This window comes from Tiliqua scincoides, chromosome 1, assembly GCF_035046505.1.
Source record: "Tiliqua scincoides isolate rTilSci1 chromosome 1, rTilSci1.hap2, whole genome shotgun sequence".
Lineage (NCBI taxonomy): Eukaryota > Metazoa > Chordata > Lepidosauria > Squamata > Scincidae > Tiliqua > Tiliqua scincoides.
The window spans coordinates 133,658,113-133,675,149 of NC_089821.1; the positions used below are offsets into that span (position 1 = coordinate 133,658,113).

The following is a 17,037-nucleotide window of genomic DNA, read 5'->3' on the forward strand; positions in this document are numbered from 1 at the left end:
CAGAAGCCCTGTTTGTAACCTCTGCAGGGTCCTTTCCAGGCAAGAAAGCCTCTGCTGCCCTCCTTTTGTGATAGCTTAGGACAGTTATAGAGGAGCTCTGTAGGGCTTTGGACAAGGAACTCTTCCCCCACCCCCAGGATAACAGCCCACTCCACCAGGAGGGCGGCTGCCTCTGCTGTCTATGATGGAGCAGCCTCCCTAGCAGATTATTTGCAAAGTGGCCACCTGGGCCTCTCTCAATACCTTTACGAAACATTACAGAGTTGACCTGGCAGCTTTGGCTGAGGCAGCTTTTGGTAGAAGGGTCCTCCAGAGGGTGGTTATACACCACTGAGGGTGGTTCTACATTGGTGGTTATACACCAATCGCATCAATCGATTGGTTATCAATCGATTGGTTATACACCAATCGCAACAAACGCATCGGTAAAGCAGCTACCACGTTTTCCAGACTCACAAACTGAGTCTGGTCCAACAAGAAGCTGACGGAACATACCACGATCCAGGTCTACAGAGCTTGCGTCCTGAGTACACTTCTGTACTGCAGCGAGTCATGGACTCTTCGCTCACAACAGGAGAGGAAACTGAGCGCTTTCCACATGCGCTGCCTCCGATGCATCCTCGGCATCACTTGGCAGGACAAAGTTCCAAACAACACAGTCCTGGAACGTGCTGGAATCCCTAGCATGTATGCACTGCTGAAACAGAGACGCCTGCGTTGGCTCGGTCATGTCGCGAGAATGGATGATGGCCGGATCCCAAAGGATCTCCTCTATGGAGAACTCGTGCAAGGAAAGCACCCTACAGGTAGACCACAGCTGCGATACAAGGACATCTGCAAGAGGGATCTGAAGGCTTTAGGGATGGACCTCAACAAGTGGGAAACCCTGGCCTCTGAGCGGCCCGCTTGGAGGCAGGCTGTGCAGCATGGCCTTTTCCAGTTTGAAGAGACACTTTGCCAGCAGTCTGAGGCAAAGAGGCAAAGAAGGAAGGCCCATAGCCAGGGAGACAGACCAGGGACAGACTGCACTTGCTCCCGGTGTGGAAGGGATTGTCACTCCTGAATCGGCCTTTTCAGCCACACTAGACGCTGTGCCAGAACCACCTTTCAGAGCGCGATACCATAGTCTTTCGAGACTGAAGGTTGCCAACTATGCACCAATGCCAGACCCACCCAGGGTATCCTAACTCTGGCATATCCCACACAGTGGAGAATGCCCTCCTTCCTCTTCCAGAGAAAAATGGAATTCTTACCTGTGAATATTCGATTCTTGGAAGAGGAAGGAGGGAATTCTGCCCACCATCTTCTGGCAAAGGTGTTCTCTTTCATTGGCCTGAACTTAGAAGGGTGCCAGATAGGGACTCCTGAGGCCAGGCCCCCTCCCTTATGTCACATTGTGTTCCATAGGAGTCCATTCTCTGAAGTCACTCTACTATTTCTGTTCTGTTCGTTCAAATTTCTGTTAGTTGTTTAACTTTTTGGCTCCTTGCCAGTTGTCCTTGTTGCCTTTAGATGGCCCACTTTGGTTCCCATGTTCAGTCTTATATATGGAGAGGTTCTCAATTCCAGTTCTCCAGATCCAGACTGAGTTGGAATGCCCTTCACAGGAGAAAGAGACCTCAAGCAAGTCCAGTCCTGCTTCTCCGAGTGGGAGGGGCAACCCATACAGTGGAGAATGTCTTCCTCCCTCTTCCAGGAAGAAGCTATGCACAGGTTAGAATTCCATTTTTATCCTTTGTAAAGCTGTCCCATTGCAATATATTTATTTAAATAATTCCCTGTAGAATCAGCAGGGCAACGTACAACTTCCAAAACCAACAATAGATACAAAGCAGTAAAATAAAACACAATAAAATAAAAGGCACAAGACACAGATAAGGAATAGAACTACCAAAACAAAACTCTGTTAACAGAAAGCCATGTTGAAATAAAAATGCTTTTGCAGGACACTTGTCATGGGGCTAATCTCCAGTGGCTAATCAAGCTTGGCTGCCGTGCAAGGGAGTTCCATATTTTGAGCACTGCCACCAGAAGGCCCTATCACATGTTCCTGTCACTTGATGGTCCCTGAACAAGCTGTCCAGTGAAAAACTTCAGTTCCTCCACATACTTGAACCATGTTATGGCCACAGTGGGGAGAAATTTTGCTCTGGTACTATATTATTTGCAAACTGCAAGACAGCAGAACTGTTTCAGATGGTGAACGTCTTTGGTTATTATGGGCTCTTTGTTATCGGCTAACATATTTGCCCTCTTTCAGAATGTGTTGAAGATGGTATACGAAGAGAGCTACAAGATACTGGTTTTGTCAGAAAAATCTCTGCCTCTTAGTGATAAAAAAATTGATCAGCAGACAGTAGAGGGATGGCAAAGAGAGAGACTAACCTTGCTTGATGCAGTACAGTCACTGAAGGATTATCTCAACAAAGTGCCAAATAAAGATGACAAGGTATAGAGCGAGAATACAGTTTTCCTTATTTAAAACCTCTTAGTACTTTTGAGGGGAGGGGTTATTTAGATCATGAGTGGCGCAAATGTGAATGTTTGTTTCCCAGGGAATACAGGAGAAGTTTGGCGCAAAGAAGAATAAACTATAAAGATAGGACAACTGTTAACACATAGGCCAAGGCAGTCAGAAATAATACAATGATATTTAATGTTTGTATAGTACTTTTGAGTGTTCCAAGTGCTTCATGCATATTATCTTGTTGCAGTGCTTGGATCGATCTTGGAGGCTAAGGGAACAATTCTGAAGTGCACATGGGCCAACTCAAGTCCCTTGTGTCAGCTCAGGAGGGTTGCAAATGTGCCATAAGGCACGTTTGCACCTACTCAGGAGTAAGCCACATCAGCACACAGAGGTGCGCCAACATACGAAGGCTGAATCCAGCCTCTGTGGCAGCTTCCTCTGCGAGGCTTGCGTCAGCCCAGCTGAGCCGACGCAAGGCTCTGAGGTGGGGAGGAGGGAGGCATTCCTGGGTGAAGGGGGGCGGGTAGTGGGCGGCCCTGGGGGTGGATGAAAAAGGAGTGGGAGGCGGGACTGGGATCCGGCAATTATGCCAGATCACAACCCCCATTCCCTGGGAGATCAGAGCGGCTTCAAGCCACTCCACTCTCAGACTTGTGCCACCTCAGGCGCAAGTCTGAGGGGAGATCCAAGGGGAAATACTTCCCCTTGCCTCTGGCTGAGCCGCCTTGGGCCCCTATCCTGCGCTGGATACAGCACAAGCCTCGTGGCTTGCCTGTTCCATTGCAGGGTAGGATTGCTCCCTAAATGTTGTTATATTGCAAATCTGGGTGGTCTTGACTTGCCTTAGGTCGCCTAGTGAGTTCATGACAAGTGCAACATTCAGGCTAGGAAAGTCCTGATTCATAGCTCTTCAGTCGCTATGCAACACCAGCTTTGTTTCCAAAACTATAGTAATACATGACTGATGTACAGAATATTTTGATAAATACTGTACACTAGTGTCACAAAATCAAATTGCTCCAGTTTGATCAAACATGCCCTTGCCAGGAAGCTTTTATGGTTTTTTGCTTAGAGGGGTGTGTGTGTGTGAGAGAGAGAGAGAGAGAGAGAGAGCACATTCCAATTTTATAAAACATTCTAAACCAGTGTTTCTCAACCAGTGTTATGCATACCACCAGTGGTGCTTGAAGTGGTGCCCAGTGGAATGTACAGGACCCCCAGACTCCTGCTGCCTGTCAACTAGACAAGAAATGCAATGCGACAGGCAGCAGTAGGAGGCTGAGTTTGGCAGGCAGCTCCAGCATGCACTTTTCACATGCTTGAAAAACCACTCCCATCTGCCCTGTGCCTCTTACCGGTGTTAGCTGCGTCTGGCCTCCCAATCTGGAAGTAAATGGTGATGTCACTATTGCTAATTACTTCTGGTGGTACTTCCAGTAGGTGGACCATGGGAAGTGGTATAGCGGGGGACAAATGTTGAGAAACATTGTTCTAAACCTTTGTAAAATCCAGATGTCCACATTTGACATGGAATATCTACCTAATGAGCGTGGTACACTACACACATACACATATACTGTATGTGGAGTTGTGTTCTAGTAAGGGTTGCTCTAGTCTTCTGCGCGGGGACAGAGTGTGTGTTATGCTTTGCATGGGGCTTTGGTGAATGAGTAAAGTACTGCAGAATGAGGTGTAAGGTCTTCATCTCAAAACAGAATCAGAAATGCAACAAAAATAGTATGATTACCTCTATAGTTAGAGGAATAACTGTTTTCTTGTAGGAATTGTCATCTGCTTTTTTTGACTGGAGAGGAGAACTACTTCAGGCAGTTCAGTGTGTGTTGGAAAAGGAGCGAAACATGTTACAAAGCTACTTGCAGTCCCATTTTTGCAATCCTGGAGCTGGAGATGAAGGCTCATTAATAGAAAAACTGGAGCATATGGTGAAACAGCAAGTATGAGATATGTCAAATATTTACCTGTTATATTGTTGGTAGATTGTGGGGTTGTAACAAGGCACAGTGGGTTTCTCCTTTTATTCTTAGATTTTTAAAAATGCTTTCTTAATCAGAACCTGAAAATGGGGAAAAAATCATATGGAGAAGAAAAATGTTTTACAATGCTTGTCTTTGACTACCTTTACATACTGATAAATAATAATAATAATAACTTTATTTTTACCCCGCCTTTCTCCCCGAAGGGACTCAAGGCGGCTTACAACAGGTTAAAACAGATTAAAAACATAATTTAAAATAAATAAAAACATATTAACACATATCATAAAAACAGCAGTCAGATAAAAAATAGTCTGGTAAAAAGAGCATAGAGCAGCAAATCATAAAAGAATCAGGCCTGTAAAAATTTTTAAAAGATGTTTAAAAGATGTTTAAAAAGGCTGAGAACTCAGAAGGCTTGTCTAAACAGAAGGGTCTTCAGGCCTCGCCGAAAAGTCTCAAGAGAGGGAACCATTCTTAAGTTAAGGGGAAGGGAGTTCCATAGCGTTGGTGCCACTACCGAGAAGGCCCTGTTTCTTGCCGACACCCCATGTACCTCCCTAGGCGGCGGCACTTGTAAAAAGGCCTTCTCTGATGACCTAAGAGGACGAGCCGGATTGTACGGGAGTAGGCGATCTCTAAGATACCCTGGCCCAGAGCAGTATAGGGCTTTAAAGGTCAAAACCAGCACCTTGAATTGGGCCCGGAAATGAATGGGCAGTCAGTGCAGCCGCTGGAGAAGCGAACTGACAGAGTCGAACCACCTACCTCCAGTAACTACACAGGCCGCCGCATTCTGCACTAGTTGCAGTTTCCGAACCGTCTTCAAGGGCAGCCCCACATAGAGCGTGTTACAATAATCTAACCTCGATGTCACCGTGGCATGGATCACCGTGGCCAGGTCTGCATGATCCAAGTACGGCCGCAGCTGGTGCACCAGCCGAAGCTGAGTGAAGGCCCCCCTAGCCACAGCCACCACCTGGAAATCCAGGAGCAGCTGCAAGTCCAGGTGGACCCCCAAGCTGTGGACCTGCTCCTTCAGGGGGAGTGCAACTCCATTCAGCGCAAGCTGATTGTCCAGCATCTGCTTCGAGGATTTCCGAACCAGGAGAGCCTCTGTCTTATTCGGATTTAATTTCAGCTTGTTAGCCCCCATTCAGATCCTCACTGCCTCCTGACAGCGCTCCAGGCCCTCAACTGCCACCCTGGAGTCTGGTGGAAAGGAGAGATAGAGCTGGGTGTCATCGGCATATTGATGACACCCCACTCCAAACCCCCGGATGACCTCTCCCAGTGGTTTCATGTAGATGTTAAATAGCACGGGGGACAGAATTGAGCCCTGTGGCACCCCACACCTCAAGGGCCAGGGTGTCGAACAGGCATCCCCCATTAGCACCATCTGGGACCGAACCTCCAAGTAGTAGCGGAACCACCGCAAAACAGTGCCTCCAACTCCCAACTCGGCCAATCGGCTCAGAAGTATACCATGGTCGATAGTATCGAAAGCCACTGAGAGGTCCAGCAGGACCAGCAGGGACGCACTCCCCCTGTCCAGTCTCTGGCATAGGTCATCCACCAAGGCAACCAAGGAAGTTTCCATCCCAAAGCCCGGCCTGAAACCAGATTGAAAAGAATCCAGATAATCCGCTTCATCCAAGACCCTCTGGAGTTGGGACGCCACCACCTGCTCAGTTACCTTGCCCAGAAACGGGATGTTGGAGACTGGCCGGTAGTTGTCTAATACAGTGGAGGACCTCTTCAGGAGGGGGTGAACCACCGCCTGTTTCAAAGCACATGGCAACGTCCCCTCCATCAAGGAAGAGTTGACCACCCTCCCTGTCCATTCAGCCAGTCCACCCTGGGCAGCTCTTATCAGCCAAACTGGGCAAGGGTCAAGCAGGCAGGCAGATGGCTTCACACTCCAAAGGAGTCTGTCCACATCCTCAGGCTGTACAAGCTGAAAAGAATCCCACAACACTGGACAAAGCAGTTGCCAAGGGGACATCATCAGACATTGTCAATTTGGCATCCAAGTTGTGACGAATACGATCAATTTTATCTGCAAAATGTTGTGCAAACACGTCACAGCGGCTGACCGTGTATTCCTCCTGGTCTACTGGAGGGGCCTGATGGAGGAGGCCCCGCACTACACGGAACAGCTCTGCCAGACGGTTGTCAGCAGACGCAGTGGTAGCAGAGAAGAACGATCTCTTCGCTGCTACCTCCGCCATGGAATAGGTTCTGCAATGAGCTCTACTCCGTGTCCGATTGGATTCATCCCGAGTTTTCTGCCACTGTCGCTCTAGACGTCTGCTCTGCTGCTTCATCATTTGCAGCTCCTCAGTGAACCAAGGGGCCGCTCCGAGTCTGCGACGTGGCAGAGGTCGCTCCGGAGCAATCTCATCCACTGCCCTGGTCATTTCCCCATTCCAGAGGTCAGCCAGGGCCTCAGATGAGACGCCAGTCTTGGCAGTGGTGAAATCCCCCAGAGCCCTCAGGAAACCTTCAGGATCCATTAGCCTCTGGGGGCGGGCTACAGAAAACGGTCCCCCACCTCTGCGGAGGTAGGAAGTCACAACAAGCCTAAACCTTCAGGCGAAGCCTGATACCCCTACCATAAATACAAAATCTGCTACATTATGTCTGTGCTTCTGAGGCTGCAATCCTAACTACACTTTCCTGAGAGTAAGCCCCATTGAACAAAATGGGACTTACTTCTGAGTAGACCTGGTTAGGATTCTGCCCTTAGTCCTGCAGTTTTCAAGCTCTCCAGGAGTTTGAAACCCGCAGTAAGTCTTTGCGGGGGCAGGGGGGAGGCGGTGGGGGAAGGCAGCAGGGATTGGGATGCACTCACCCAAAAGTGGAAGCCGAGCGCGATCCGCCCCTTTCCCTGAGCTGGGACCAGGTGCGCCCCAGTCGCTGCAGCCCTGTCAGAAGGGAAAGCGGAGCAATTGTGCTCCACTTCTGGTTTTGTGGAGCGGGGCGCGATCGCTCCGCTTTCGCTTTTCCTGACCTGAGGAGCCCTGCTGAAGGTTCCGCAGGGCTCCCCGCACCCCCAGGAGGCTGCAGGAGGCTTGGGCAAGTGCACCCAAGCCCCTGCAGCCCCCCCCCCCGAGTGGCGTGATCCTGCAGATTGCGCTGCTACCTTCCCCCTGTCTCCTGGCTGCCCCCGCCCCTTAAGGGGGCAGTGGCCAGGACCCACAGGCTGGGGTGTCGCAACGCCCCAGTTTGAATACTACTGCCTTAGTCTTTTAGCGAAGATCAAGTGTAGTATGTTATACTTCTTGATTAAATTTCTTAATTGTGCATAATTAACAGCCTTGTCTTTTGAATTCCTAGCAGCTGCAATAATTTGAGTTAATTATCCTTGGTGAAAGAAGAAAACTGCTGCTTCTGCATATAAGACTTTAAAATTGTGGATTGTCAAGGAAAAGCAATTAATGTGGAGTTTTGAATTTACACGCTAAAAAATCTACAGTATGTCTGAAATAGGCTTGATTTCATTTCAGGAACAACAGCAAAAGATAGTTTTGGAGCATCTTTTATCTTCAGACAGGAACAGCTTACTTACCGAAATACAGGACCTTCAAGCTCAGTTGCGCCTGATGCATTTTCAAAACCAGGAGAAGCTGCAGCAACTCCAAGCAACTCTTATTAATACAGAGAATCATGGAAGTCAACAGGAACATCAGCTTCGAAGGCAGGGTAGTGCCAGATGTTTATTTCTCTCTTCATTTTGCAATGAACCTTCATTTTGCAAGCACTCACACAAAAGTTAAAAAAAAACCATAACAGCAGTATGAACTTATGCAAGTCTTTCTGTATTATTTCACTTTCCCCATATGAGAATTCCTTTTCAGTGAAAATCAAACACACAAAAAACAGCATCAAGTAATGTTGTGACTCAGTTGAGCTTCTAATAAGCTTGCACCTTGGGTAGATGGAGTTTGATAGAAAGTGAAATGAATATCTCTTTGTGGCTTGATTTGAATTATGGAAAGGGAAACAGATTGTACAAGCAAACATCACCAGTGGACCTAAAATAAAACCTTTTAAGAGCTGTATCTAAAACAAGGTAGCTGTGACTTGCCTTTGTTGGCTACATCAAAAAAATCCAGTTAATGGGAACTTAACCTTCATGTATGAATTTTCTTGGAGTTGCCTTGAAAAAACTAAATACTTCATTCAGTTATAGCTTTGCTACATTTAACTTATTAGAGTCTTAATTTTTGTAATATTTTATTTATTCTCAGTTGAATTACTTGAATATAAACTTCAGCAGGAGAAATCAATTGCAAGCGACTTGCAGACTTCTCTAAAAAATGAACAAGAGAAGGCCTCAGAGTTGCATGAACTACTGAAGCAAGAACACACTGCAATACTTAACTTGAAAGCGGATCTCTCTGAAACCAAGCAAACAAATGAGAAGCTACAAAACTCCTTACAGGAACTCCAGAAGGAAGTAATCAAGTACAGGTAAAACTACATGTGGAATCTGCACATTTGTATGTTAATAATCTTTCACTACATTTTCTATACTTTTTTGGAGGGGGGGATATTGTGACTGTTGTGACTGAGTGATTTTGCCAGTCCTGTCATTTTGCATCATAACATTACATCACAGAATTGAATTGTGATGCCTTTGGACCAAAATCCTCCTATAATACCAGGCACTCAAATTCTGAAAGTTTTCAGATTTCAAGTATTTTACTAGCAATGCTTGCTTGTTACTTCTGATTGGTTGTTTCATTGGTTACCCTTACTGTTGCAATCTTGTAGTATCATTGTTGTAACTGTTCTCCAGTGGGATATCCATGTCTGTCTTAGTCCTTACAAGTGGGTAGCTCCTCTCAGGTAGGCAGGCCAGAGACTTTTGGTCATCCTGAGGGGAGCCCCCCCCCACACTGGAGAAGCTAAGAGGGTATTTTATTCTTCTTTTTACCTTTTCCCTAACTCTCCAACCTTCCAGCAGGCAATACTGCCTGCAGTCCCTTTAAGAAACTTTTTCCTAACTCTCTAGCCTTCCAGCAGGCAAGAACGGCTGCTGTCCCTTTAAGAAATTTTTCCTTTGTTTTACCAGCAGCCTGCCTGGAGGCTCCTGCTTTAGAGCAAGGCAGCCAACTCTACACTTGAATTTCGAGACCTTCTGCAACTGAGCTCCGTGCCTCTGCTGTGAGGCAGCAGCTAACCGAGCCCGCTTTCAGGGCTGCCCTCGCTTGACCCAGGGCAGCCGCTTTAGCGGCAGCAGCCACGCAACATGGGAGCACCCAGGCTGCCCTCATCTGACTCCAGGGCAGCCCCCCCTTAACAACAACAACCTCTTAAGCGGTGGCAGCCGCACACCCAGCAAGCACTCCCGCGTCTCCAGCCGCTCGCCCCCCTGCACCTGGCAGGGGCAAGGCAGACTCGTCCGCAAGCGCTCCGGCTGCAGCAAGCCTCCGGAGCAGCTTTCCCTCAGCAGCAGCGGGGTTGCGGTGCTTCCTCCTCCCCTCCCCATTGTTCCAGGGTGCCACGCAGTTGGTGGGTGCCATCTTGTGCAGCTGCTTGAGCCACCTCCAGCAACAGCAGGAGAGCAGCGGAGGAGAGGACCACGTGCGGACCGGACTGGACTTTGGAAAAGTGGTGCCCCCCCAAACTGGCGGGCACCCCCTTCAAACATGGCCACCCCCAACGAGGCCCCTGATGTGCTCACTCCCCGCATGGGGCTCAGCGCCTTAGACTGGGGAGAGTTCTCCAGGGCCATCCAGGACATGGTCCAGGCCAGCGTCAACGCTGCTATGTAGGCACACCAGCAACCACGGGGGGGGCACCCCAGAGCACCCACCCACGGGGTTCCTAGCTTCCACTCCAGAGGAGGAGGAAGAGGAGGAAGGCGAAGATGAACCCACAATCCCTCCCCTCCCAGAGGCGCCAGACGCCATCCATGTGCAGTGCCACCCCCGAACACACCCACCTCCAGGAGCAGGATCAGGGCGAAGGGAGCTCCCACACCTCATCTGCGGAGGAGGGAGAAATATCAGAGGACAAGGTTGAGACACACAAGCCCCACCTCTTCTACACTGAGCAGTTTAACAGGCTAATCTCAGGGGTGCTTCAGGTGCTAGACCTGCAATCTGAGCGCCCCGAGGATACCGGGCCCAAGGCCAAGTGGGGGTTCCCAACAGTCTTCCCAAACCAGCAGGAAACCCCCCAGTGCTTTTCCTTCCCTCCTTCCAGCAACTGGTGGACAAGGAGTAGAATAACCCAAATAGGGGCAGGGACCCCAGCAAGCCTTCCACCAGGTTCTACAACCTTCCCCCAAAGGTCATGGCCCGCCTCAAGTCACCCCTAGTGGACGCCCCAGTAGCAGCACTGGGATCCCCAGCCATCCTCCCCACAGACCATGACGGTCTCCCAAGGGACCCAGCAGACAAGAAGGTAGAACTAGCCACCAGGAGGGGATTTGAGGCCTCCTCCAATGCACTGCGGGCCTCCGCTTCCCTCTGCTCCAGAGCGTTGGTCCTTTGGCTTCAGCAGTTCAGTGAGACCCACAAGCTACGCTCCAGGGCTCGCTCGGATATCAGAAAGGTGGCCTCAGCTGCCGTCTTTGTAACAGATGCAACAGCAGGTGCCCTGCAGTTCTCGGCCAGGGCCATGGCTGCAGGAGTTGCCATGCGCTGCAGCACCTGGCTGCGTAGCTGGGATGTGGATCCAACCTCACACGCCAGGGTCTCCAGCCTCCCCTTCCAGGGAGCCAAGTTGTTCGGGGACGCCCTGGACCCGCTACTGGTGGAGTTCAGGGGAAAGAAGAGGGTACTGCCCACCAGGGAGAGGAACCCAAGGCTCGCCCAACAGTCCTAGCGCCAGCCCTTTCGGCCATCAAGGAGCTCTCAATCCATTACCTCATCCTCGGCAGCCCCTTTCAGAAGTCAAAGTCCCGTCTGGCACTCAAGACGGCCAGCCCACAAGCCCAGAGGGCAGCAGCCCCAGCAATTTGGCGCAAAGGGCCCAAAGTCTCAATGACGACCAACCATCCTCGTCCCACATCATTGGCGGAAGGCTACAACACTTCACGGACAGATGGGACGAGGTGACCACCAACCAGTGGGTGCAGAACATCATCCGCTGGGGGTATTCACTGGAACTCCATGTGACTCCCCCCAACTGGTTCCTACGGGTCCCCAGACCCAAGTGCCCACTAAAGCATGGCAAGACACTCGAGGCAATCCAACACCTCCTTCAGGTTGGGGCCATCGAACCCGTTCCAAGGGAGCAGCGGGGGGCCGGGGTGTACTCCCACCTCTTCACCGTGCCCAAGAGATCCGGCAGCACCAGGGCCATCCTTGACCTCAAGTGGCTCAACAGATGGATGCGTCAACAGAAATTCAAGATGGAGACCCTACGCTCCATCCTGATGTCCATCAGAAGGCACAGCTACATGACCTCGCTGGATGTCCAGGAGGCGTACCTGCACTTGCCCATATTGCCCTCCCACCGCCCTCCCTCAGGTTCTGCTGCCAGAACGAGCACCATCAGTACAGGACACTCCCTTTCGGCCTATCTTCAGCACCAAGGGCCTTCACCAAAATCCTCATTGTGCTGATTGCGCACAAGCGGCATGTCCGCCTTTCCATACCTGGATGACGTCCTTCTGAGATCTGCCTCACCAGAAGAGGGCGCCCTACACCTGCACCAGACCGTCCAATGTCTCCGGAACCACGGGTTCCTCATCAACTTGGAGAAGAGTCACCTGACACCCTCACAGACCATAGAACACCTGGGAGCAATCATCAACACCTCCCAGTTCAAGGTTTTCCTGTCCCCAGAATGGCGGACCAGGACTGCAGACCTGATCAACGCTGTCCTCCGCTCCCCCAGACCGGACGTACTGATGTTGGCCCGTCTCCTGGGCATGCTGACCTCCTGCCAGGACATCATTCCCTGGGCCAGGTACAGGGCACGGTTCCTCCAGCACCTGCTGCTGCCGTTCCAGGACTTCATCGTCTCCAAAAGGAGCAAGCGTGTCAGACTGGACCCCCTCACTCTCAAGGACCTTTGATGGTGGACTCAGCCACACAGGTTGGACCAGGGCTCGCCCATCCAGATACACCACAGAGCCATCCTGTTCACAGACGCGAGTTTCCAGGGATGGGGGGCCCATAGCCCCGAGGAGGTAGCCCAGGGCTGCTAGTCCCCAAGCGAGAGGACGGCTCCCATCAACCTGCTAGAGCTGAGGACCATTCAAATAGCACTGCTGGCCCTCCCTGACTCAGAGGTCAGGACATACTAGTGTACACCGACAACATTGCGGCAAGGGCCTACATAAACCGTCAAGGGGGCACCAGGTCAGCAGCCCTGCAGATGGAGGCACACAGGCTGATGCTGTGGACGGAAAAGAACCTCACCTCCATCAGAGCCGAGCACATTGCCGGGCTGGAAAACACAGCAGCAGACTGGCTGAGTCACCAGGACCTCGACCATTCAGAATGGAGGCTTCACCTGCAGGTCTCACATGGATCAACCTCCAGTTCAGTCCAATGACCATAGACCTGTTCGCCAGCAGCCACAACCACCCGCTGCTGAGGTTCTTCTCCCGGGAACACTGTCTGGAAGCAGAGGGGATGGACACACTCCACCAACGGTGGCCCCAAGGGGTAACGTATGCCTTTCCCCCCACAAAGCTCCTTCAGAGGGTCCTCATGAAGTTCAGGCTAGAGCAGGCCGAGGTCCTCCTCATAGCCCCAAACTGGCCCCGCCGGCCCTGGTGCCTGGACCTGTGGGAGTTGGCCATCTCCCCACCCATTCTCCTCCCCCAGCGCCTGGACCTTCTGTCACAGGGCCCAATCCTTCACCCACAGACGGCCAAACTCCATCTAGCTGCCTAAAGATTGAGCAGAAAAGACTAGCCAAGTCAGGCTACTCCCTTGCCGTCCTGGCTACTCTCCTCCGACCGGAGAGGATCCACCAACTGGGTCTACAACGGAACCTGGAGGGTCCTAACTGAATGGTGCCAATTCCGAAATCTTGACCCAGAGAGGATCAGGGTCAAGGACTTCCTGAGCGTCCTCCAGGCAGACCTCGACAAGGACCTCAGCACGGTCACCCTTAAGAGACAGGTCTCAGCAGTCGCCTCCATTCTGGGGTCCCCCAAGGGAAGGGCCCTGGCGTCACACCCGCATGTCAGAAAATTCCTCAATGGTGTGAGTCTCCTCGACCCGCCCCCATGACACCGCACTTGGGATCTGACACTGGTGCTGAGGGCGTTGATGAGGCCTCCTTTTGAAGATTTGGCGACATGCTCGCTAAAGCTATTATCGCAGAAGACTGCCTTCCTGTTGGGCGTGACTTCTGCCAGAAGGGTGTCAGCTGGCAGCCCACTCCGTAGCCAAGGAACTCTGCCAGATGCAGGAGGACAGGATTGTCTACCGCACTGACCCTACCTTCCTACCCAAGGTGAACTCCCTGTTTCACCGCTCGCAGGAGGTGGTGCTACCCACCTTCTGCCCCAACCTTTCTCATCCCAGAGAGCGGGAATGGCATCCCATCAACGTGTGTCGGGTGGTGAGCTTTTATCTCTCCAAGACATCAGCCCACCGGTGTTCAGAGGCCTTGTTTGTCTCATTCCGACCTAGTGACCAAGGCAGGAAAGTGTCTCCCGCCACCATTTCCAGATGGGTTAGGGAGGCCATAGCCGAGGTCTACAGGGCATCTGGCAAGGACCCCCCCTAAGGGCATAGTGGCCCACTCCCTCAGGGGGGCTGCCACCTCAGCCACATTCAGGGCTCACCCCTCCCTGGAGGCAGTATGCAGGGCAGCTACCTGGAGCTCGCCTAACACCTTTATCAAACACTACAAGAGCGACGCCTTTGCCTCTGGGGATGCAGCCTTCGCAAGGCACGTCCTCCAGAGCATGGCTCTATAAGCTTACGGCAGCTCCCACCCTTGAGGAGCACTGCTTGGGCACATCCCACTTGTAAGGATTAAGATAGACATGGAGATCCCATTGGAGAGCGGGGAGATTTGTACTTACCGTGAATCCCCCTTCTCAGTGGTCTCCATGTCCAGATTAGTCCGCCCGCCCTCACAGCCGAAAAAAAAAAAAGGAGGATAAACAGACATACTGAACTCCAGAATGGTAAAGTCAGGGGGACACAGTACAGCGCAGAGTAGCAATAGACCTGGGGTAGGGCCCCGCGCCACCTGGGCCCATTCTGCGCTCATCCCCCGAGCCAACACACAATGCAGCACGTGACACCAGACAACTGCCACTACAGTGCACCCGGATGGACACAAGACATCTGGTGTCAGGGGCAGGGCTCTTCAAGCTTGGACAGTCTGGGGGGTCCAGGCAGCCCCTCCCCTCAGGATGACCAAAAGACTCTGGCCTGCTTACCTGAGAGGGAGGAGCTACCCACTTATAAGGACTAATCCGGACATGGAGACAACTGAGAAGGGGGATTCACGGTAAGTACAAATCTGCCCGTTTTCTTATCTCAAATTCCATCCTGCCCACATAGCCAGCACTTTCATCTGCATTGCCCCTCTCTGGCTTATATTCTAAAGCAATGGTTTCTCAAATTGGTGGGTCATGCCCCGGCACTTTAAAGCATAGGGAAGGGGGGAAGGCAGTGACATGATCCACAGGACGCAATCTGTGTTGCTGCTGGGGGTCACAGGGGCTTTTTAAAAAACTTACCCCTGCCTGCAACAGCCTCCTGGGGGTGCCGGGAGCCCCATGGAGCCCTCTGCAGGCCCCCCCCTCGCCTCAGAATAATTAAAAAATGTGATCATGACCCGCTTCCAGGTGGTGGTTATGAAACCAGGAGCGGTCACGATCACATTTTTTAATTATTCTGAGGCGAGGGGGGGGCCTGCAGAGGGCTCCATGGGGCTCCCGGCACCCCCAGGAGGCTGTTGCAGGCAGGGGTAAGTTTTTAAAAAACCCTGCAACCCCAGCAGTGACACAGTTCTGCAGACCACGTTGCTCCCTTTCCCGCACTCCTGCCAAAACCTATTTGCAGTCTCAAACTCCCTGAGTATTCTCTGAACCTAAAACATTCTCAATTGCTTTAAAAAGGTGGATCTCAAACTCCCTGTGAGTTTGAGAGCCCATGTTCTAAAGCAGTTGAGAATGTTTTGGGTCTGTGTATACAGGGAATTGACTACTTATATCATTCAGTGCTCTGGACTGTGAAACTGTGCTGCAGTCATATTGCATACTGTTCTGGTGAATGGTGTAGAAACACCTGATACTGCATCATTGCTGAAGCTTAGCAGGTTTAGACCTTGACAGTCCCTTAGGTGGAAGACCCACATAGGAGCAAAGGCATCTCTAGAGTTTGTGTTATCCAGTGTAAAAGCTCATGGCATCACCTTCATGGTAGATCTTCCTCCATATCAGACTATAAAGAATAAATTAGAATATTATACGCACAGCATAAATGCAGTGCCATCACTAGGGTTGGTGTAACCCCCCATTAACTTTATTTAAACATAGAACTGTATACCGTAGATACTTGCCTATAGGGTGATAAATTTGTCCCAACAGATAGCTCCTGAATCTACCCTTCGCCTTATCTCCGGGGCCACTCGGGGTCAGGGCTGTTTCAGGCACACTGCAGAGCAGCTGTGGTGCTACTGGGGAGGGTGATGTGCACCGCGCGCGGGGGCGCCTGATGGAGCTCTCTGCTCGCCTGCCTCCCTCCTCATTGCTGTTCCTGGGCATTGCTGTCCCGCCCGCTCAGGCTCCCCGAGCCTGGTCTCCTTGGCTCTGACTTCCTCCTCCTCCTCTGCCCCTGCTAGTCTTCGCAAGGACAGGAAAGGAGAGCAGGAGCCTGGAGCGCGTCCCATGCGTGTCGTCAGTGGGGCTTACTCCCAGGAAAGTGCGCATAGGATGGCAGCCTTTGAGCCCAAGCCTGTGCATGCCTACTCAGAAGTAAATTCCATTATTGTCATCAGACAATAATTGTCAGGTCATCAGAGAAGGCCTTTTTGCAAGTGCCGCCACCCAAGGAGGTCCGGGGGGTGGCTGCAAGAAATAGGGCCTTCTCGGTAGTGGCACCAACATTATGGAACTCCCTTCCCCTTGATTTGAGAATGGCTCCCTCTCTTGAGAGCTTTCGGCGAGGCCTGAAAACACTGTTGTTTAAACAAGCCTTCTGATTTCTGGCCTTCTTAACTTTTTATACATCTTTTAGTTTTACAGGCTTGATTCCTCGGTGATCTGCTCTTTTACTCTTTTAATCTGACTACTGTTTTTATGGCCCTGTAGTGTGTTTTTAAATGTTTTTATCTGTTTGTATTAATGTTTTTTAAATTCTATTGTTTTTTAATATGTTGTTAGCCGCCCTGGGTCCTGTTAGGGAGAAGGGCGGGATAAAAATAAAGTTTTATTATTATTATTTATTATTATTGTCAATGGGGCTTACTCCCAGGAATGTGCACATAGGATGGCAGCCTTTGAGCCCAATCCTGTGCATGCCTACTCAGAAGGCATTATTATTCCATTATTGTCAATGGGGCTTACTCCCAGGAAAAGATTGTAGCTTGAAGATGGGGAGAGAAATGGGAGGGCTGCTTTTTCATGCAGAGTCT

The 17,037-nt window shown here is 51.0% G+C and overlaps 1 protein-coding gene across 3 annotated transcripts in view; it reads left to right on the top strand.

Annotated features, from left to right (window-relative positions):
* PCNT (pericentrin) overlaps positions 1-17,037 on the top strand; it is a 117,683-nt gene that overhangs the window by 84,289 nt on the left and 16,357 nt on the right. For all 3 annotated transcript variants that reach the window (XM_066632089.1, XM_066632175.1, XM_066632252.1), the window contains 4 exons: positions 2,261-2,449; positions 4,252-4,425; positions 7,974-8,169; positions 8,718-8,940. In XM_066632089.1, coding sequence (XP_066488186.1) covers positions 2,261-2,449; positions 4,252-4,425; positions 7,974-8,169; positions 8,718-8,940 — 782 coding nt within the window. The remainder of the gene's footprint in view (positions 1-2,260; positions 2,450-4,251; positions 4,426-7,973; positions 8,170-8,717; positions 8,941-17,037) is intronic.